The 21,257-nt window shown below is 44.4% G+C and overlaps 3 protein-coding genes across 6 annotated transcripts; 1 reads left to right on the plus strand and 2 right to left on the minus strand.

The window, feature by feature from the left end:
* Nucleotides 1–870: 870 nt before the first annotated feature.
* Nucleotides 871–1,778, minus strand: LOC120863469 (40S ribosomal protein S21-like). Its single transcript, XM_040239711.1, has one exon. It carries the CDS (start codon nt 1,761–1,763, stop codon nt 1,533–1,535), a length of 231 nt encoding a protein of 76 aa, XP_040095645.1. The 5' UTR covers nt 1,764–1,778; the 3' UTR covers nt 871–1,532.
* Nucleotides 1,779–2,673: 895 nt separating this feature from the next.
* Nucleotides 2,674–6,582, minus strand: POLE3 (DNA polymerase epsilon 3, accessory subunit). The gene is made up of 4 exons (XM_040239696.1): nt 5,195–6,582; nt 5,009–5,094; nt 4,537–4,655; nt 2,674–4,254 (listed from the first exon to the last, which is right to left on the minus strand). Exons 1-4 carry the CDS (start codon nt 5,648–5,650, stop codon nt 4,082–4,084), a joined length of 834 nt encoding a protein of 277 aa, XP_040095630.1. The 5' UTR covers nt 5,651–6,582; the 3' UTR covers nt 2,674–4,081.
* Nucleotides 4,967–20,640, plus strand: CUNH9orf43 (chromosome unknown C9orf43 homolog). Of its 4 annotated transcripts, none has more exons than XM_040239687.1 (14): nt 5,029–5,111; nt 8,051–8,198; nt 8,669–8,677; nt 9,702–9,759; nt 11,379–11,470; nt 13,220–13,286; nt 14,429–14,559; nt 15,238–15,388; nt 15,779–15,839; nt 16,125–16,183; nt 16,421–16,481; nt 18,584–18,666; nt 19,916–19,982; nt 20,198–20,640. In XM_040239687.1, exons 1-14 carry the CDS (start codon nt 5,051–5,053, stop codon nt 20,386–20,388), a joined length of 1,239 nt encoding a protein of 412 aa, XP_040095621.1. In that variant the 5' UTR covers nt 5,029–5,050; the 3' UTR covers nt 20,389–20,640. The 4 variants fall into 4 exon arrangements, 3 of the variants coding, with proteins under 3 accessions (XP_040095621.1, XP_040095603.1, XP_040095614.1); XM_040239669.1 differs by lacking the exon at nt 5,029–5,111 and adding an exon at nt 7,170–7,947; XM_040239680.1 differs by lacking the exons at nt 5,029–5,111; nt 8,669–8,677 and adding an exon at nt 7,170–7,947.
* The last annotated feature ends 617 nt before the right edge of the window (nt 20,641–21,257 follow it).

Consider the following 21,257-nt stretch of genomic DNA (forward strand, 5'->3'; position numbering starts at 1 on the left):
AAGCTGGGAGAATATGATACTGCTTAGTTCCTAGCTACTAGAGTTCTGATCTGTGTTCAAATAAGGAAGAAAGTAACGTTGGAATGGTGGAAAGAAAGTAATGTTTTTTGTGCATTAAAGAGTCCAGGGACAGTACCATACGTTTTACATTCACTTAGCTACATTTGATGACAACTATGTTATTACCTTCATTTTATAGATTGGGAAGACAATTGCCAAGAGTTTAATTTGCCCCATGTCACCACTAGGATTTCTCAATACATGTTTACCATACTCCTTCAACTCATAGAGGTGTGTTCAGTGACTCAGTTGTGTCTGACACTTTGCGGCCCTGTAGACTATAGCCTGCCAGTCTCCTCTGTCCATGCAATTTTCCAGGCAAGAGTACTGGAGTTGGTTGCCATTTCCTACTCTATGGGATCTTCTGATCCAGGGATCAAACCTGAGTCTCTTGCATTGGCAGGAGGATTCTTTACCACTAGCACCACCTGGGAAGCCCCACTCATAGAGGTAATCACAGGGTGGAAATTTTAATCTATTTTTCCCCATGTCTTTTTGGCCTTGCCATGCCGTATTTGGGATCTTAGTGCTGTTTGGTATAATCTGTTTTTTCCACGTCTCATGCGGGGTCTTATTTCCCCCACCAGAGATGAAACCTGTGCCCCCTGATTTGGGAGCTCAGTCTTAACCACTGGTCCACCAGGGAAGCCCCTCTATCTCTTGGCTGACAGACCTGTTTCCACTTCCTGCAGCCTTTAAAATATAATTCTACCTTAATCTGTTACTCTTAACCATAAAAAAGTACTGTGAATGCAACAATATAAATCTTAAATATTATGTTGAACAAAAGGAGTCAGACACAAGAGAACATATTGCATGATTTCGTTTATATGAAGTAGAAACACAGGCAAAATCAATCTGTGCTGGGAGCCAGGATCGTGACTACTACTGGGTAGATAGGGAATAATGAGAAGGGAAATCAAAGACTTTTTTAGGGTGCTGGTCTTGTTGTTTATTGATCTCAGCGTGTTTCATGAATGTGTTGTTTGTGAAAATTTACAAAACTCTACTCTTATTTGTACTTTTTGTATGTATACCATACTTACTAAATAAAAGTAAAAACAAACAAAACCAAGCCCCCACTAAACTATTTTGAGTGCCTCCCAGGTAGGTTCACATGAAATTTATGTTAGAAATCAATATTACCTAAATTTTAAAAAATAAATTATATAATTAGAAATGAATATATTAACATAGAATGAGCAAGCTGAAGCTTGAAATTTGGTTTGAATTCTGCTCCAAAAACAAATACTTGACGACAGTGCCTCTGATGTCTAACAGAAGCCACAGGGATTAGTCTTTAATTTCATCAGAGTACAAATGTTATGTATGTATCCAGATTTTACATTTTTCTTAGTCTACTAGTATGAAAGAAAACTAATTATCTTAGACAAGATTATCAGTTTTCTTTTTTTTTTTAGGTTTTTACTATTTATTTATAACAGATATTCCATGTCCCGGATCGTCTCTAGTCAGAAGTTCTTTGAGATGATGTCGTCAGCCTTGGCCAGCTGGAGAATGGAGTCATCTGACTCGCCCATCCTGCGAATGGCCCTGCAGATAGAGGTTTTAAACTGGCCATTGAACCTGCCTGTCACCTTGTTAACCTCAGTCACGTTCGGGATGGACGCATGGTCCTTGGTGCCAATGAGATGGTTCCACAGCACATACAGACCCACGAACTTGCAGGCATTGTTCTGCATGTTGAGTGAGCGTCTCAGGCCCTGTCCCCCTTGCCCGGACACCAGCCCACCTAGTTTAATTGATTCTTGCAAAGAATCTCAGTGCTTCTTACAAAAATTTTTCCAATTCGGAATCTGTTAATTCAAAGGGAAATGAACGTGTGTACAGAAGAGAAAAAGATAAAAACAAGGCCTTATTGTGTGTATGCCATTGTGTTAAGAATCTATTATGTCTTAAAATTCTCAAGATAGGTGTTATACTGCCAATTTAGAGATGAAAAAACTGCACTTTAGTGTATTAAAAAAATTTAAAAACTTGTACAGTAACCAACTATGAAGGACTCAGTGTATGCTGTTTTCCCAGAGACGTAATACTGTCACATTATAGCTGTTAGAGATAGATCATCAATATAAATTGCAAGGGAGAAATAAGAAACAAATATATATTGAATAACTTTGTCTTTCATACAAATATAAATGTGAGAGCAGGAAAAAAGGATGTTTCTGCTGTGGAGAAGGAAAAGCCACTGGGGTTGTGTTTGTATGAAAAATGCTTTGAAACAGCTATATAGATCAGAGGTAATATGGTATTACAGTTGAAATCATGGAGGTAACAGCAGTGTTCCTTCATAGGGTTTAAGAGGTAATACTTGATAGCAGTTTGAACACTGCCAGATACATAGCAGGGATTCAATAAATGTTTGCATCTAGTATGTATAGGGTGCCCAGCAGAGCCATGGAAAGCTCTCACTGTGGTTGAAGAGCAGCACCCTTACCTGTTAACAACCAACATCTGCTGGTGGTCCAAGGTGATGCAAGAGCCCATATTTACAAGGATCTGGCTCAGTTCACACCACAAGAACTGCATAGAACACGATCCGTGGTCCTCCCCCAAAGCACACTTGTATCAACAAGAAGGATGATAGAGGAGTCATCACTTTTAACAATAATGTTTTTTATTATACAAAGCATTATAATTTTCTCAATATTCTTCACTCAATTATCAACAAACTTTCCACTGTATTCATTTAACAAATAAACAGTGTCAAACTACACTTCACTACCTTTCAACCTCCAAGCACTCAACTTAAAGAGACCAACAAAAAAGTGCTTGGAGCACCAAATGGAAAGAGAAGAACACCTGGAAAGGTCAACAGAGATACTTGGAAGCAGTTAAAGGGGATGGGTTAGGGGAGGAATTAAATTCCTGAGCACCATCAGATTTCCCTCATGGGTCAAAGAGGTTTACAAAATCAGTTTTAAGACATGAGATTAGAACTAGGGAATCAGAGGAACCCATACTCTGGGATATTGCAGGTCATCCAAGTTCCTGGGTTGGCAGAAGTAAAAAAAAGAGGGACAGAGAAAGTGGGAATGGGGAGCAGAGGAGAGGCAGCAGGACAGAGACAGGTGGTGAGAAGCACAGAGGGAGAAAGCTGTGCCTAGAAGAAATAAAGTTCGGAACTTGTCATGAATTGGAAAACGAAAAGCCATAGTCACAAATCTGGGAAGATGGACTACGGGACACGAAAACCTGGAATTTTATACCTTCCAGGAGGTGATGACAAATCCTGAAGCTGTACAGTGGCAGGCAGTGAGGTGCATTTAAAACTAAACCCTCTGTTTTGTAAGAGTAAGACCCTGGCAACCTTGCTTAACTAATTCTACTCTGTGGATTTGAAAACAATGTGCCTAGAAGGTAGCCTCCCAAGCAGGTTACACGCCTACAGGCAGTATAGAAGGGCTCTAAGCCAAGTGGGTCTATAGAAAACAAAATTCAATTAATGTTACTGTCAAGTGAAGAGACAGCAGATTTCATTGTTCTCTTCAACCTTTTTAGTAGTTTCCTAAAGCTAAGCCATTCTGATCACTTGAAATAAGCTAGTATTGCCAAATACTGTATAATCAAATAGGTTGACTGTGATCAAACCCCAATTTCTCCTGAGCCTTAACTGCCTCTGTGATTTGGGACACAGTTGGCAGCATGGAAGTTACTATTACTTTTCTGGGGGGCAGGGAGGGAACTGAGGGTCAACAATTGCCTAACTCTATGTGTATGTAAACAAAAGAGATCAAACTGACCAATTAGCCATTCAGAATCCCTCTTGCCAAAAAGTTATAACCTTGAGACTGATTAAGCAAACCAGGATTCTGCTACTCAGATGTTCTGAGTCTGGGAAGCACTGGCTTTGATGATAATCCTGATGATAATTCAGTTTTTATTTCAATCTTCTCAGGCTCTTCTGCCTAAGACTACTCTGCCCAGCCGGAACAAGCTTCACACAAATGTGTACCAGGTTTTCTCCTGGTTCCTTCCAAGGGGCGTCTCTCCATCCTCCTTAGTTGTCCACTTCCTCCTCTTCATTCTGTTCTTCTTCCTCCAGCCTTTCCTCATCTTCATCATTGTCCTCATCCCTGCTCTTGTCCTGCTCTTCCGAATCTGTTTTTTTGTCTTTGTCCTTCTTCTTTTGCTCTGAAGCTTCCTTCTTGCCTTTCTGCTCCCTCCTATAAGCTGTAAGGATAAAGAGGAGGTTAGGAAGCAAGGCTGAACCAGACAGACAGCAGCAGCTAACTCAACTGGGTAACTGGAAAAGCTGAGGTACAAAAGGAAAAAGAATCTGCCCAGCATCACCAAACAGATAATGAGCTGGTGCCTGCCATTTGAGTCGCATCCAATACTTGCTACTGGACTTTTTAAAAGAGACTCAAGTTGATCAAATCTCAGGGCCTAAATGAGCAGGTCATTTAGGATGAACATCGACGTGGACGTTCAAGAAGACGAAAGCGCAGTTACCTTCCAGAGCTTCTTTTAACGGGGTAACGAACCGCTGAAACTCCATCTCCTCCATGGCTGACAGCACATCGCTGGCATTCAGTGTCTTGCGTTTCCCTTTCATCGCAAAGTTGTTGGCACTGAAAGAAGAAAGATCAAGGGCTGTCAGATGCCTTCTTGCCGCGTATGGTGTGGGTGGGAAAAGGAGCGCCCAAAGGTGGAACGGGAAAGCCTGAGTCTTAGATGCCTGCATGGATATTTGTGACACGGTAAGTCCCATTCTTCCCTATACAAAAGAGTTAAAGTAATTGTCTTATTTTGTTTCAGAGATTTCAAGATCTAGAACGAGGGCTCGGAACCTCGCTCCATTGAGGTAGAACATAATTATTGGGGTTTGCGGGGTCCAGGTTACGAACTCCAAGTCAGGTGGCTTTCTTTACGCCTCCCTTAGGCTTTAGCCCAGCTAAGCTTCGGCTAAGTCTGCCCGCCTTACCAGGATGTGGCGTACAGCACGAAGACGCTGGCGGCGCGGGAGATGGCGCTCCGGGCCTCCTTGGAGATGTTGACACCGTCCGGGAGCTGTAAGAAAACCGAGGGTGAGCAAAGCTACCGGCCCAGCACCTGTTTCCCCCTGCCTGCTCGTCCGCCCCTAGTCCGGCCGCCAGCTGGAGCTGCTTACTGCCTCCTTGATGATTCTGGTGATGACGGCATTGGGCAGGTTTAGGTCCTCGGGCCTCTCCGCCATGGTCGCGGCCGGGGACCGTGCCTGCGACCTCCTCTTCAGGCCGCCACGGCGTCCGGACTTCCCGCGTCGCCACGGTCTGACCCAGCGAGGCTTCCGTCCCACCCCGCGTTGCCTACACCGTGTCCCACAGTGCCCCGCGCGCCAGAGCCGCCTTCCGCCCGCAGCCCCGCCTCCGCCTCCAGTGGCCGGTGCGTCTGAACTTCCCACGCTGCCATGGTTTTGGCCCGACGGCCTTCCGTCCGGCCTCACAGGCACCTGGCGTCCTTTCCCAGGCTCGTTTCCCTGCTTCACGCCTCCCTCACATCTAGAAATTAAGTATGGCTCACTGGGGCTTCCGTCCCTTCCCCATAGTGCTTTGCGCCGCTGCTTGGCGACGGAGCGGCCAGGCATCTAGGGTGGGAGACGGAGGCGTGGACTGAGCCGGCGGGGCGGGGCTCCTTCGGACGAGAGGCGGGGTTCCTGGCCCACCTCTTAGCTCCTCTGCGGCTGCGACTTCCCGTGGGCTTTAGCGTGCTTTCTGCTTTGGTTTTGAGGAATCGCGGCCATCTGTTGCTGCATTCTCCCACTAATCTTTTTAGCCTTCTCAACTTTGTAATAATGGTATTAAGGATAGTTGTTACCTAAAATTTTTTAATACAAACTACTTTGCCACCATGGTGCTAAAGCTGGCAACATGGACACAGGCATGACTAGACCTCTGGGCACCATTCGGGAAACACCCAGCCGTTTGTAAGAGTAACGTAACTACATAAGCATTCAAAAACAAACCCTGTTACAGTTGTACTTGTTTTTTGTTTCATTGAATTGTTCATCGTGCATCTTTCCTAGTCAAACATATTTTTCATGGTTTTGCAGTGGCTTTTAAAGTTCTATCGTTTTTCTATTACCTATGTAGAAATTGTCCTCACGCTCACTGAGCAGAAATTGTTTCTTTTTATCCCTTGAAACTTGCTATTTCAGGTCATTTTTAGTTTTCCTGTTTGTGTTAGAGACATGAGCACAGAGAACTATTTCTCTCTTATAAGAAAAAGAGCAGCAAAAGCGGTGATGCATGGCAACTGAAACTGCTTCAGATACAGATGATAGAGTTTGGTGGGGTAAGTCTCCACTTGGATAGAATACACCTGGTTTAAAGATGTTAGGAAGTGCTCAGCTCCAGCCAGGTGCTGTGTAGTTGGAATTGGGCCTCTGTGTTGTTAGATATTTTGATCTTTAAGAGGAGCTGGAAATCTGGACATTATATGGACTATTTCCATTTTTAAGTAATGGCTCAAAGTGTAAGCGAAACAAAACAAGGCATAGGTCAGGTGCAATCCCAGGCTACTAGTTTGTTTTATCTTTGGTTTAAATTATAAGCTGTTTAGAACAGAGACTTATTTTGTTCATTATTGTTCTCAGGGCTCATAACAGGTCCCCTCACATATTTAGTAGTCAATAATTGTTTTGAGTAAAAGAAAGAAGAAATGGACACTCTCCTTAAAAAAAAGTTATTAGGGATCTGGTGGTAGTGATTGCCTAAAACATTTCTAGAGAGAGAAAGATAACATTTATCGAGTACCTGTTATATATCAAACATAAAAGTACATTACCACACTTAATGCCTCTGCAGTCCTACTTAGGGATTTCCCTTTTCCTACTTTATATGAGGAAACAGGCTGAGAGAGGTGAATTCACTTGCCCAAGACCATAGAGCCAGTAAATGAAAAGCTAGTGGCTTCTGATCCAACTTCTGCATCTACTGACTTGCTGTTTCAGCAAACCCATTCATTTCTGGTGGGTATTTTAGCTGCCTGTATGAGAACTGGAGCCTATTGAAAAATGAAGCATCTCTTCTAAAGGTCTGAGCCATCCAAAGCACTTCTGTGACTCAGCTGTCCCGTGATATGATACCCACAGGGAATTGGTTCCAGAAGCCCCTCTGTATACCATTATTTGTGGATATTCAGGTCCTATGTATGTTGGTTATAAGTTGATAAGGCTTTTTGGAGATTGGGGCATCTTCTCCCTAATGGTTAATGAAAGGGGAAAGGAAAGGATGTTAATAATTATTTTGAACTGTTTGCCAGACCTGTTAATATCTATTAACTAATTGTAGTGACCCTGTGAAATAGGCTTTTCCTCATTTTGCAGCTAAGGAAACTGAAGCTCAGATTGGTTAAATCTCAGGTCACTCAGCTATTAATGAAATGGTCAGTTGGGAGGCCTTCTGAAGTCAGTCTGAATCCAAATTCTTGTCACTCTATTCCAAGCTGAGATTTTCATACTTTCATGGTACCCCATTCTTTACTATCCTGTAACCACTGTTTACCAATATGATTCAATAAAAACATTTTATGCTTTGAGTCCAAATTAATATCTGGACTAGCTAATATTTGTGAAAGTAAAGTTACTCAGTCATGTCTGACTCTTTGCGACCCCATGGATTGTAGCCTACCACAATCCATGGGGTCGTAATATTCCCTAATTATATGGTGGTGGTTTCTCCAGAGGGCTAGAAAGCTGCAAGATTGGCTTTTGTCCTAAACCATTTGTAGATATGGATTTGCCAGATAAAAGCCAGTGGGATGAAACCACCTGTGACCTGGCTGTCTGTCAGCATCCACAATGCTGGGCAACTATCCGCCGGATTGAGAGGGGCCACCCTCGACTTCTGGACTCCTCCTCCAAATCTTTTGTGGATGCTGAAGGTGAATTAGCCAGCCCTGTCTCCTCCCTTACAAGATCCTTGAATTGTTTCTATTTGGCTCCCTTATGCCATGTTGTATATTTTCTTCTGGTCTGGTCTTTCAGACAAGCTCCCAGTGCTTAGCATTGTAAACATCACAGATTCCTGCTTCCCGGCCAAGAGAGTTATTCGTCGGCGTCACTTACCAGGATTTACCTTCACAAAGGCTCACTCTTTATTGAGTTCAAAGTTTGACTCCAAGTTTCAAGGCAGGTAAATAATCATGGAATCTTCCTTAAACGGCTTAATACCTCAAATTTTTTGGTTAACTTTCTTTGCCTATGTACTGAACTTTGAGAAAGCCAGATTAAAAACAAAGCATTAATGAGAAATACCCTGGAGGTCCAGGGGATTGAACTTGGCACTTTCACTGCTGTGGCCTGGAGTTCAATCCCTGGCCAGGGAATTAAGATTCCACAAACCACGTGGTACAGCAAAAAAAAAACACCAACTAACAACCACCCACCCCAGCCCCCTTGACCCACCACCAAACAAAAGAAACAAACCCTTTAGCAGTTCACTTAAAGGAGTAATGAGTAGGCAGTGTGGGAAACAGAAAGAAAGTATTCTTGTTTGTCTTGTAGGAGTTGGTTAAACAATAACTCTCCTTTCCCTCCTTCCTCTCCTCCCTGGTGATCTCTATTCTGTTTTTCTTTTCGCCTCTATACATTTGCCTGTTCTAGGTACCTCATGTAAGTGGACTCATACAATATTTGTTCTTTTGTGTTTAGCTTGTTTCACCTTGCATAATGTTGTCAAGCTTCATTGATGTTGTCACATGAATGAACCTCATGCCTTTTTAAGGCTAAAAAATGTTCCATTGTACGTCAGTGCCACGTTAAAAAATTATTTATTGATTTATTTGGCTGTGCTAGGTCTTCTTTGCTGCACAAGGTTTTCTCTAGTTGTGACAGCTGGGGGCTGCTTCCTAGTTGCAGTATGCGAGCTTCTCATTGCAGTGGTTTTCCTTGTGGAGTACGGGCTCTAGGGCGTATGGACTTTTTTAGCTGTGGCTCCTGCGCCCTAGAGCCCAGGCTCAGTGGTTGTGGTGCATGGGCTTAGTTGCTCCTTGGCATGTGGAATCTTCCCGGATCAGAGATTGAACGTGGGTCTCCCGCATTGGCAGGTGGATTCGTTACCACTGAGCCACCAGGGAAGCCCCACATTTTGTTTATTGGCTTCCCTGGCAGCTCAGATAGATGGTAAAGAATCTACCTGCAATGAGGGAGACCTGGGATCAATCTTGGGGTTGGGGAGATCCCCTGGAGGAGGACGTGGCAACCCACCCCAGTGTTGTTGCCTGGAGGATCCCCATGGACAGAGGAGCCTGGCGGGCTACAGTCCATGGGGTCACAGGGTTGGACACAACTGAGCGACTAAGCACAGCACAGCATGTTTTTTAACATCTCCATCAAAATTACTGAATAAATTTTTACTGATGGTAATGTGACTGTTTGTAGTTGGAGAAAGGCGTAGGCTAGGAATTCAGTTTGATGCAACAAATAGTTATGAAGGGTTTGCAATGTGCAATGTCTAAGTTGTTCAAGGAAAAACAAACAAGCAAAACTTAAGAAGATGTTAAGACCTGACATTCATTTGGTAGGTATTAAGCCCAAGGTTTTCTGTAGATAAGTCGGAGCTTTGCCTCATAGCATGAACTTTATCATTCCAGTAAGGCTTTTGTGATGCTTTCATGTTTGGAAACTCATTTTTTAGGCCTTGGAAGGATTTACCTGACAGAGACTTAATGAACCGTACTGATAGATCTCCCAAAGTAAGTCACAGATTAAAAAAGGTATTTCCTCAGCATTTTCTCTTTACTACTGGGAATAAAATGTTGCCTTTATATAACATTGAGGATGACTGTAATCCGAATAACGACGATAATAACTACCTAATACTGAACCCTTACTATTTGCTAGACTCTGTGCTAATGTTTTTACATGTTATACTGTTTCTAGAAATCCCAGACCTAGTGGGATTTATTTATGGCAGTTTTCCATAGTTAAGAATTTTCTATCTCTCCTGTATAGAGCATGTTCAGCTACTGTCATCTCATAATACAGGGAAATTAGAATGCTGCAATGTCAGATCTAAAATGAGCCTCAAGATCAGCTATACTCATGATTTTAAAACTTTTTTAGCTATTGCTTATGGTAAGAAATACATTTTACAATAAAATACCATGGGACAATCTTTACCCTAACTGTAAGTTACACTATACTCTGAAAGTTTCTATCCTTTTCTGATTCATTTTAAAACAATGGAGGCTGTGATTCACAAAATTTGATTTTGTGACCTATGAATAAGTTACAACTGCAGTTTGAAAACTATTTCTGTGGTCTGTCTCATTTATCTTACAGTTGAGGAAACTGAGGCCCAGATAGGCAGTGATTTTTTTAAAAGCACAGCTGGTTAGGAAAAGAGCTATATTTTAAGAAGAAAAAAACCCTTCTACTTGTCTACGGTAGAGATTTACAGTAGAGATATTTGCAGTCCTACTGGATGCCTTTTATTTTTTCCTATGAGATCCTTCACTTTTCAGGGTCATGTGGTGGAGAGTGTAAGAACCGAGGGAGGGTAGATGGGTTTGGATAGATGAGTGAACAAATCACTTACCTCTTTGGCCTCTTCAGAATGAGAGTGTTAGATTAAATTAGTTTTTAAATTAATTGTTTATCTAGGATAATACATGCATATGGTTCTAAATTCAAAATGCATAGGAGGGCTTATGGTGCCACAAATATCTCCTCTGTTCCCCCAAGTCGGTCAGTTTCTTTTCATGGGGACAACCTCTTTTTAATAGTTTTTTTCCTGCATGAATCCTGCTAGGGATATAGCTTAGATGATTTATAAAATTTCCTTATAAATTCACATTTTCTTGAATAGAAAAATGTGAAAAAAATGATGACTTTAACTTTTATGTAGATGCTTGTAATTGTAGACAGGTTATAAAAGAGAAAAACTTGCTTCTGCTTCTTTCGGTTCTCTCCCTGCTCCCAGATTGTATTGTTTTATCTACAGGGGATGTTAGTTTTTGGAGTGCAGTGGGCAGAATAAGTAGTGTTCCCTTGGGTAAGCCCCAAGGCGTCCTCCTATGAGGTGGGGTTGGGAGTTGCTAAATGCCGCCCTAATGTCTCAGGAAGGCCGGGGAGACCATTCACTCATCAGCGCCCACTCTTGCAGAGCACCTTTCCTGATACTTGGTTTCTCAAAGGAATATTATGAAGCTATTTTGGGGATAAGAAATGTTTGTTTTATTCTAGTTTTTAATCATCTTCTGAACCACCATACCTTTTTGGTTAGCATGATGATTCATTCCTTAGCCTGGTCCTGAATACCATCAGGAGTGGTACCTTTAAGCCATACATAGGTTTTATATTTTTCTCTTAGCTATCAGTGCTGAATTTGAATGAGACAAAGCTTCCTTGCCCTCAAGATGTAGGAAATAGGGATGTCATCTGGATCCCAGAGAAGCATGTGAGGTGAGTATCATGTTGTGAACTTGGGAGTCTTCAACTCTTGCGTTCCACAAATGCCTACTGTCTTCTGCCAGCCTTCTCTCTGTGAACTCCTTTTTAGCTACCTCTTTGCATGAAGAAGGAGGTCAAGCAGAGCAGAAGGCCATGGCCTCTTGCATTTACCTCTTGAAGTGATGTGAAAATTGCTCATTCATGTCCGACTCTTTGTGACCCCATGGACTCTCCAGCCCATGGAACTCTCCAGGCCAGAATACTGGAGTGGGTAGCCTTTCCCTTCTCCGGGGGATCTTCCCAACCCAGGCATTGAACCCAGGTCTCCCACATTGCAGGCAGATTCTTTAGCAGCTGAACTACAAGGGAAGCCCAGGAATACTGGAGTGGGTGGCCTATCTCTTCTCCAGCGGATCTTCCTGACCCAGAAATTGAACCAGGGTCTCCTGCATTGCAGGTGGATTCTTTACCAACTGAGCTAGCAGGGAATCCCTAAATGCTACCCTGGAATTCTTGTTAGTGCACTTTGAGATTCATGCTTTGGGACTTTTCTACATCTAATTCTACTTGTCTGTAAATAGCATACAAGATAGGGCCCAATGTATTTGTGAGGTTTATTAAGAAACAAATGCCTTCTATCAGTTTTTCTTGTTAGTCATCAGCAACTAGTAAAAGTTTTCAGTGAAGCACCTGAATCTTTGGTCTAAAGCCTAAGGACTCGAGCATTGATACAAAATGAATAGCATATAGAATTTGTGTACAAAGCAGCTGTGATAAAGATCACTTGGTGAAGGTCCAAAGATTTGCTAATATTGACAATTGTTGGAAGAAACAGATTTTTCTTTCATGACTGCGGACATTCTCAGATTCTTTTAGAGTGACTGTTTAGACATGTTGCTCAAGTCGCTAAGTCGTGTCTGACTCTTTGCAAGCCCATGGACTGTAGCCTTCCAGGCTCTTCTGTCCATGGGATTTTCCAGGCAAGAACCCTGGAGTGGGTTGCCATCTTCAGCTTAGAGATGATGAGACTTTATTTTCTTTTAAAAAAATCCTGTGAATGTTTATATATATATGTATGTATGTATTGTGTGTATGTGTATGTGTGTGTGTGAGTATATATGGTATAAACAAAAAACCTCTAAGGGTTTCTTTCCTTTCATATAAAAGAAGCCCAGAGTTAGGTGGTCCACAGCTAGTATCTCAGCTCCATGAGGTAATCAGACACCAGGACACCTTCTGTTAATAGCTTTTGGGGCCCTGGCTCCCACCTTCTGAGGTGCTTCATGGGTGTTTCAAAGTCTAAGTTGATTGATAGAGTTTAAGTCATCATATCTGTATTCCAGGTAAGAAGGAGGAGGAAGATGACAGAGCAAAAAATATTTGAGCACCTCTGGGCTAAGCAGTGGAATTCAGTCAAGAACTAAATACTTTGTCCCTGTCCTCCTGGAGTCTTATGGTGGTGGTAGGATTCAGACATTATAAACATCTCTGCACTAATTACTAATTTGGATTAATACTATAAAAGTAAATAACTGAATTGTTTGAGAGAATGGAGGGGAGCCTAATTTAGATGTGAGGGCAAGGTGAGAGGGGGGTTCTTGTTTTTAGCAGCCTCTGAACTGCAGGTACCTCTGAATTCCTAACCAGCCATCTTTGAATACTGAATGGAGGTTAGAAATCTTCATGGTCATCATTCATAAATATCCTTGATGCTTCTGCTTAAGATGTCTGGGGATAAGTTGTGGTTATTCTTATTTCAAGCCCAGCTGAGGAAAAGCATATTATTTGCAGCCAGAATGGGAATATGAACAGAAAGAAATCTCCAGGGGTAAGTTTACTGTGGCCAAACCTTCCTGATCTTCGTCTGTAAGAGTTTTTTTTTTTGTTTGCCCCCCTTCTCCCATTCTCTCTTTAAATGAACAACATCTGCAAAATAAAACCCATCTTAAGGAAGGAATATAATAACCAAACCATTTTCTGTGCAGAGAAATGAAGAACTAGGTCTGTTCCCTACCTCCTCCCTGTAGGAAGGTAAAAGAACACCCTGAAGAGATGTTAGGAGCAACTGCTGGGCATTCAGAGGGAATTTTAGGTTGATTAGAAACTAATTTTCAGTGTGATGGAAGTGAAAAGTGAAAGTGAAGTCACTCAGTCGTGTCCAGCTCTTTGCTACCCCATAGACTGTATAGCCCACCAGGCTCCTCTGTCCATGGGATTTTCCAGGCAAGAATACTGGAGTGGGTTGTCATTTCCTTCTCCAAGGGATCTTCCCAACCCAGGGATCAAACCCAGGTCTCCTGCATTGCAGGCAGATCCTTTAACCTCTGCACCACCAGGGAAGCCCTGGTGTGATGGGAATAGAATTTCAACAGACTAGAAGTTACAGTGGAGCTGTGCTGCTTTTTTTTGGTGGTTGGTTGGTTTAGTCACTAAATCGTGTCTGACTCTTTGTGACCTCATGGACTGTTAGCTTGCTGGGCTCCTCTGCCCATGGGATTTCCCAGGCAAGAATACTAGAGTGGGTTGCCATTTCCTTCTCCAGGGACCTGTGCTTCTAATGCTACTTCTACCAATTATTGGGTAAATGTAGCCTTGGATAAGTCACAAAGCTGGAAGTTTGCTACATCCAGGAGAATAGTATCTTGGCCCATTTTGTTCGTTGCTGAATTCCTAGCCCCAGCCCTCTGTCTGGCACATAGTTGGCCGATAAATACTTGTTCGGAGCCTTTTGGGGGAAAAATGAAACAAGTCCATCAATCCCTGTGTGACGTGATTTCAACAATATGGTTGAAGAGCCAGATTGGTAAACATGTGGCAGGTTGTAGTGTAGAGGGGGCGAAGACGCTGGAGTAGGTCTGGAAACAAGGAGTTTCCCACGCCAGGGTTGTGTCGGGAGGCTGGAGTGGTGGTGGGACAATGTGGCATCGAAGAGGGTGCTACAGGGAGTTCTTCCTATTGTTCCTCTTCCAGAAACACAAGTTGGAACTTCCAGGGATAATTGTACCGCCTCCCACCCCAGCACACTTGTATGAGCAACTAAGTTCAGAATCCTTACCTGTATGGAACCAATTTGACATGTTGCCTCAGGACCTACTGAAGGAGTGAGTGTCCTGTAAGCTGTGGGAGAACCACAGCATCCTCTTTTCTCTAGAAGCTAAGAAAGGTCTAAGCAGTGTGCTCTTTCTCGGGGGGGAGGGAAGAAAACCATCCCCCTACTTGGTCCCTGAATCTGTGGACTTCCGCATATGCAGTGATGACGATAATCACCACCATTTAAGTATTTACCACCTGCCAGGCCCTGTGCTTAATAATTAGCATAATGCCTATATTCTCTCATCTAAACCTTCACTGGGAGGTAGACACACTGTTCTTTTTATAGGTGAGTTATGGGTTAAGTGGAAGACGGAATGGATACATGGTTTGGAGCAAGACCACCTTTGAATTTTGTATTGAAATTCATTGCCTTCAAAAATTTCCAGAATTTATTTAGCCTCATTAATCTTCATTTTCCTCATTTGCAAAATGAAGATCATAAACCTGTCCCTGGGGTGTGGTAAGGATTCAGTGGTGTAAAGCACATGAGCCCGACGTAGTAAACTTAATCCACTCACCCATGATTGCCATAGTTGCATCTGAAAGCTGTTACCGAATGAGCACCTGTTGGTACAGGCCTTTTAAGGCCCAGGGTGGACATGTCTGCAAATGTAGAGTCCTTTTCTTCTCTTTCTCCCCAGCCAAGAAAAGCTATTGCTGACTGTCTCTGTGTCTGTCCCTTTCAGGCTCTTGCTGGATAAAGGGAAAACCATACTTTATCCAGAGATGCGGACACAGTTGGCCATGATGAAAAAGAAACCTCCCTTGGAAAAGAGCCGACCCGACAGTGCCATTTCTGCTAAGATGTATTTATCTGTACACCGCCTCACCCTACAAGTAAGAGCAAGGGACTCTCAGAGGAAGGTGTCTGTGTGCAAGTCCAGACTCACCTGTCCTCAAGGCTGGAGGACTTAGCTTTCTAATTTCTTTCTCTTCTATTCTTCCACTCTGGATCCAGGTGCCACAGAAGGACTGGGCTGTGTGTGGGTGAAAGCAGGTGACAGGGAGAGGTTGGAGGAGAGCAGCATTCTCTATTTCTTCTGCACTCTGCTTCCCACACCTTTCCCCTCTCCCGAGCTCCTGGTATAATGTTGCACACACTGGGCTTCTCAAAAAAGTGCTCATTGACTCAATGGATAAAGGCATTTGGGGATACATTTTGGGAAAGAGAAAGACCTACAGTAGAGCTTTTTTCTTTTCTCTTCTTCTTCCTTTTTTCTGCTCTAGAAACCAGCACTGAGATATCCTGAACATTTGAAGAAACCCTATTCTAACCTGAAAACAGATGGTAGGTTTTCTGATGCTGCTAGGTCTCCAGGTACCATCCCCCCCTGCCCACGTTTCTTACATCTGGTCTTGGTCCCAACTCAGTGACGTTTGCGGCTACAGTCAGACAGGGTCACGTGTAGACCTTAGGAGATTGCAGTTTCAAAAAGCAGCCCCTCCCAGCTTGGTCCTGACCAGCGGGGAGAGAGCGTCACCACTGGGGGGCGGGCAGGGCACAGCAGGTGGCCCAGGGGGAGGGTGGGAGCTGTCCGGGAGAAAAGGGCTGAACTGGCTATCTGGTCACCAGGTCATAGGAAGCAGCAGCGGCAGCAACAGAAGAAGGTGAAGACAGCTGCTAGGAAACAGGTAGAGTGACAGCGAAGGGACGCTCGGGATGCTTGGATGCTTCCACTTGGGGTTGGAGCAAGTGGGTGCAGCCTGGAATAGGAAGGGCTTATATAAGGGATGGGATTCTCCCTGTTTGCTGGTTGTAGATACAAAGTTCCTATGTGGTTATACTAACAGCCTTCCTTTCAACCCTTTTGGGAACGATTTCTTCACTTTCAAAAGCCCTAATTCACTTCCTCCTCATGTGGGTTTCAGGAGGCGAAAAAGAGATGCAGGAGTGAACCAGAGGGCCACGACAGCTCGCGCAAGCATCCAGGTGCCGTGGTTTGTGACCCCCTCTGTGGTGAGGAGAATATGTGGGCTTGGGAGTGACAGAGTCCCAGGACCTAGCTGAGGGCAGGAAACGCTGAACACGTTTGGCATTTGAGGATCCATGTTTGTCAGGCGCTTGAATTCTCCTTGGAATGCTTCAGTTTGGCTGGTCTACCATGTATCAGCCTTCCATCAAATATTTGCTCAGCAAGTGAGCTGGGCGAGATGTCTGCTTCACATGGGGATTTGAGAGATGGCCATGAGCACGAGTCAGAGTCACTCCTCAGGTCCTACTTTAGAAAAGGAAGCAGTTTGGGGATGAAGAGTTAGCCCAGGTTATTGAAGAGAAGAGCCTCAAGCGCCCACTGGCCCGTGAGACAGGGAAGAGCTGGGGCCCCTCACGAGAGCCCCAGGAGAGTTCTAAGGAAGCAGAGTCAGCCACTTCTCAGGCACAGGTTGAAGTCTCAGGAGTCTTTCACGGTACAGCTCTGTCCAAGAGGCAGGGGGCTAGTTCTTGACCAGTGATTCCTTTCCTTTAGTGTTCATGCCAGAGATAAGAGACTCCCCCTTTTGGAGTTCTTAGCATGTCTGAGCTGAAGGATATACTTACCCCGGTCCCTCTGACGTTTCTCAGTTTGAATGCAGAATGAGAAGCAAGGAGAAAGAATCCCCCTAAACCACGGCAGATTCTTCTGCCCTAAATAGACTGGACATCACTGTCTGTGATGTGGAGCTAACTGTTTAATCATCAGAATTCACCCTCCAACCCTGGGGCACTGGGATAGCGAGGGTGAGGTTTCCTGAGAAGGATGCTTTTCTTGGTTTATCTCCCAATTCATCCTGCTCTCTGATACTAAAAGTGTCTTCTAACCTGGAGATCAAAGAAGCCTCCTGACCTTCACACAGGAGGTAGACAGCACTGGGCCTGTGGCCCAGCGCGGAGGCACTTGTTCAAGGTTAGCCCGGTATCCAGGGTGATGACAACTCCCCTGAGTTTTGTTCTGGTGCCTTCTGTTCCTCTTCCTGGTGCCTCCAGTAGGAGCAGCTTTGCTTGGGTGACTGGGTCTCCCTTTTGAATTATATTTTTAGAGCAGTGGCTTGTCCTCTCTAAGTTGAGAAAGGCCTCGTGGAAGAGGTGATTTTTGCACTGGATCATGGATATCTGTGAGAGTTTCCCGGATATGGAAGAGAATTCCTGGAAGCAGGGATGGGTTGGGTAAATGTGTCTTGGAGGAGAGTGGCTGCAGGGAGCACTGAGCAGTCTGCTGTGGCTGTGGGGTTGGGTATTTAAGGGAGAGAGGTGGATCAGGCTGATGAGATGGCCTGCTGAGATGTTTGATCTTTATCCTCAGTGGTGGGCAGTGGTGATCTGCCTTGATGGCAACCTGAGATCAACTGAGGTGCTTTCAAAACCCTAACACCCATGTTGCACCCCAGACCTATTAAAATCAGAGTGTATGGTGTTGGGTCCAGGCCTGGGTGGTTTTCAGAATGCCCCCGTGTGTAACTAAGGTGTGAATCAGTGCTGACAGGGAGCCAGCACAGCTGTGGAGCAAGGGACTTCCTTGTTTGGCTGTCCCTTTTAGCCTCATACCGCTGGTGGTAGCTTGGAAGATTGCTCATTTAAAGGAAGAGAAACAGAGGAAAGAACTAGTGCACTTCATGACTAGTTGGGGGAAAGATCTGATACAAAAGAGTCATAGATCGAGAAATGTTGAGGTGGGAGGATGTTCATTTTCATAAGTTGATAGAGGTAACTTAGGGATGGTACAAGAAAGTAAAAACAGGATTCATAGACTGAAAAGACAGACCTAGGAGTTCTTTTGCTACACTGACATACAGGTGCTTGCCCCGTAGGTTTCTTTGAGGAATCTTGGATCTTTTAACACACAGTTTAGCTTACTAATTCTATAATAGATGTGGTCACAGTCCCAGGCGAACAGAATCACTAATAGAACTTAAGAGGGCCTCACTCCCTTTTACCTGCCTCTAAGGTCCTGTATTGTCCTGGCTGGGGAGTCACCTGTAGACTAGGGGTCAACTAGAAGCCCAGCAATGGGGTGTGGAATACCAATAAGAGACTTGAACTGATCTTGTGGTCACTAGGTCGCAAAACTCTACGAGGTCAGGAAAGCGACAAAAATCAGCAGCAGCAGCAGATAAAGACACGAGCCCCCCCCTCGAAACAGGTGAGAGTGTATGAGGGACATTCTGCTAGGGCTCTGTTTGAGTTGGCTAGGGGGTGCATGCTGACACTTCGGTCGTGTCTGACTCTGTGATGCTATGGATTGTAGCCTGCCAGGCTCCTCTGTCCATGGGGATTCTCCAGGCAAGAATACTAGAGTGGGCTGCCATGCCTTGCTCCAGGGGATCTTCCCGACCCAGACAGGGATTGAATCCATGTCTCTTAGGCCTCGTGCATCAGCAGGCAGGTTCTTTGCCACTAGTGCCACCCAGGAAGCCCTTAGTTGTCTATTTTTGTAAAACAAACCACCCAAAGTGGAACCACAGTGGTTTGTTATTTCTCATGACTCTGTGGGTTGATTGGATAGTTTTCTGGTCTTGCCTAAGGTCACTCATGCAGCTGCATTCAGCTGGAGGCTGGGCTGGGGCTCTTGGCCAAATTGTCTTTAGTTCTCTTTTATGAAGCCTCTCCATGTGTCTAGTCTGGGCTTCTTGACGGCCAAGAAGTAATCTCAGGAAGGCACTTTGCTAGGGATGGGCCTGGAACTGGAACCATGTCACTTCTGCCACATTTTATTTGTTAAAAAAAATCGCAAGTCCAGTTCAGATTCGAGAGGAGAGGAAATTGACTCTGTCTCATGATGATCACTTTTCACTTTCAAGCACTGGAGAAGGAAATGGCAGCCCACTCCAGTGTTCTTGCCTGGAGAATCCCAGGGACGGCGGAGCCTGTTGGGCTGCCATCTATGGGGTCGCACAGAGTCGGACACGACTGAAGCGACTTAGCAGCAGCAGCAGCAGCATGATGGTAAGAACAGCATGTGCTTATAGGAATGGGAAGAATTGCTGGCAGCTACCCAGGTTCAATCCCTGGGTTGGGAAGATCCCCTGGAGGAGGGAATGGCTTCCCACTCTAGTATTCCTGCCTGCAGAATCCTATGGACAGAGAAGCCTGGCGGGCTATAGTCCATGGGATTGCAAACAGTTGGACATGACTGAGTGAGTAACACATACACACGCCTTTGGAGGCAGTTTACCCTTAGTTAACTGCTGGGACTGGGGAAGGCTGCATTCTGGCTTCATGTGGTCAGCCTGCAGGGCAAAAGAACCCGTGACACAAGCTTCTCTCTTCAGTGTCAGATGGTGGCATTTTGTCCTATCTTAGATGTTAATTTCTCCAAGGAAAGCATAATTTAGAAAAGCCCTTTGTTTCCTAAATCCTGATTCAAGTTTCTTTACACTTATAAATTTCAGGATTCCACAGAGAGACCACAGACAAACGTTGCTAAGAAATCCCTGGACTCCTGCTGCAGTAAGAAGAGTAAGACCCTAGGGTTGGAGGAACCTTAGAAAGTGTCTTGAGGACAAGGGGAGCAGAACCCTATTGATCAGGATGGTTCACCTCCTTGGAGGGCACAGCCCTCACACCTCAGAAGAGTCCTCCAGACTCCCCAGCGCTTCCTTTTCTGTCTTCCGTTTTTCATAGTTAATTGGGAGAAGGCTACAGGTACAGTTGATGGCTGGGTCTTTTTTTAGGTCCCGAATTATCCCAAATAGAAAACACTAAGAAGGACATCAAGACTCAGATGGAGATTTTGCTGGAAGACCAAATGAGGACCCCAAAGAGTGCTTCTCGCGTCAGCTGGAACCCTGAGCTCAAACTGTTGAGGATTCTTCAGGCCACAGATGAAGAGGATGAGGAGATCCATCCCTCTGGGACAGAGTGAAGTGTCCGAGGTGTAGGCGGAAGGATGCTCGGGTTCCCACAGTGACCTTGGACATGAGGGCAGGAAGGAGAGGGGACTTCGACTCCCTGGAGCCCTTACCAGGGTCTGACCTTAGGGATTCTGTTTTCTTCACTTGCTTCTACTTGTTTCTGAAATAAGTGAGAGAGAAAAAGCCCTTTCTAACTTGGATTGTTTCTCTCCCTTTAGGGCCCAGGGTAATTTTAGTGATTAAACACAGCTGCTGCTTATCAATAGACTCGTTTCTCTGTTTCTGGGTCACTTTTATCTCCTCGCTGAAACGCTGAAAGGTTTCTAGTTATAGGAAGATGAATTTGGCCAGTGGAAACCCCTAACGTGTTGCTTTTCCCTTTATTCTCTGGAAATGGTTTATCTTGAGGATAACATCTGCATCTGTCAAATAACGTTCATTGTTATGTGTCGAATCCCTATGCATGTGGTAGGGGACTTGGACTGACGTAAAAGAGTCCAAGGATCCAGTTCCTGAGTTACTGAGTCAGCAGGAAAATTTCAGTAATGCTTGTAAAGACTCAAAATTTCAGAGTCTCGGGGTCCCCTGTGCTTGGTTTTTGCAAGGATTTTTTTTTACAATTTTTATGTCCTTAAACTTTTTTAATACGGAAAAATTTCAAAATTATGTAAAAGAATTATGTAAAATTATTGAAACTCTCAGGGATCCAGAATCTTAGGTTTGAGTTATAAAAGCTTGGGCCCCACGCCCCATGAGTTGAGGTAAGAGCAGGTGGGCCCCCAGTATTCTCAGCAGTTCTGTGCCCGAGCTTGAGCTTCCTCCCCATAATTAGGGGCTGGATGGAAGAAGAGAGATTCCATCTATAGGCTGTACTCACCAG

Source organism: Oryx dammah, unplaced genomic scaffold (assembly GCF_014754425.2).
Source record: "Oryx dammah isolate SB20612 unplaced genomic scaffold, SCBI_Odam_1.1 HiC_scaffold_1, whole genome shotgun sequence".
NCBI classification, from domain to species: domain Eukaryota; kingdom Metazoa; phylum Chordata; class Mammalia; order Artiodactyla; family Bovidae; genus Oryx; species Oryx dammah.

Coding starts and splice junctions, on each gene's coding strand:
- POLE3 (XM_040239696.1), bottom strand. CDS start 5,650: ATGCCTGGCCGCTCCGTCGCCAAGCAGCGGCGCAAAGCACTATGGGGA. Junction 5,095..5,194: donor CCAGAATCATCAAGGAGGCA/GTAAGCAGCTCC, acceptor GTTTTCTTACAG/CTCCCGGACGGTGTCAACAT. Junction 4,255..4,536: donor GTTAAAAGAAGCTCTGGAAG/GTAACTGCGCTT, acceptor TTATCCTTACAG/CTTATAGGAGGGAGCAGAAA.
- CUNH9orf43 (XM_040239669.1), top strand. CDS start 7,797: ATGGATTTGCCAGATAAAAGCCAGTGGGATGAAACCACCTGTGACCTG. Junction 13,287..14,428: donor ACAGAAAGAAATCTCCAGGG/GTAAGTTTACTG, acceptor TTCCTCTTCCAG/AAACACAAGTTGGAACTTCC. Junction 16,184..16,420: donor AGACAGCTGCTAGGAAACAG/GTAGAGTGACAG, acceptor TGTGGGTTTCAG/GAGGCGAAAAAGAGATGCAG.
- LOC120863469 (XM_040239711.1), bottom strand. CDS start 1,763: ATGCAGAACAATGCCTGCAAGTTCGTGGGTCTGTATGTGCTGTGGAAC.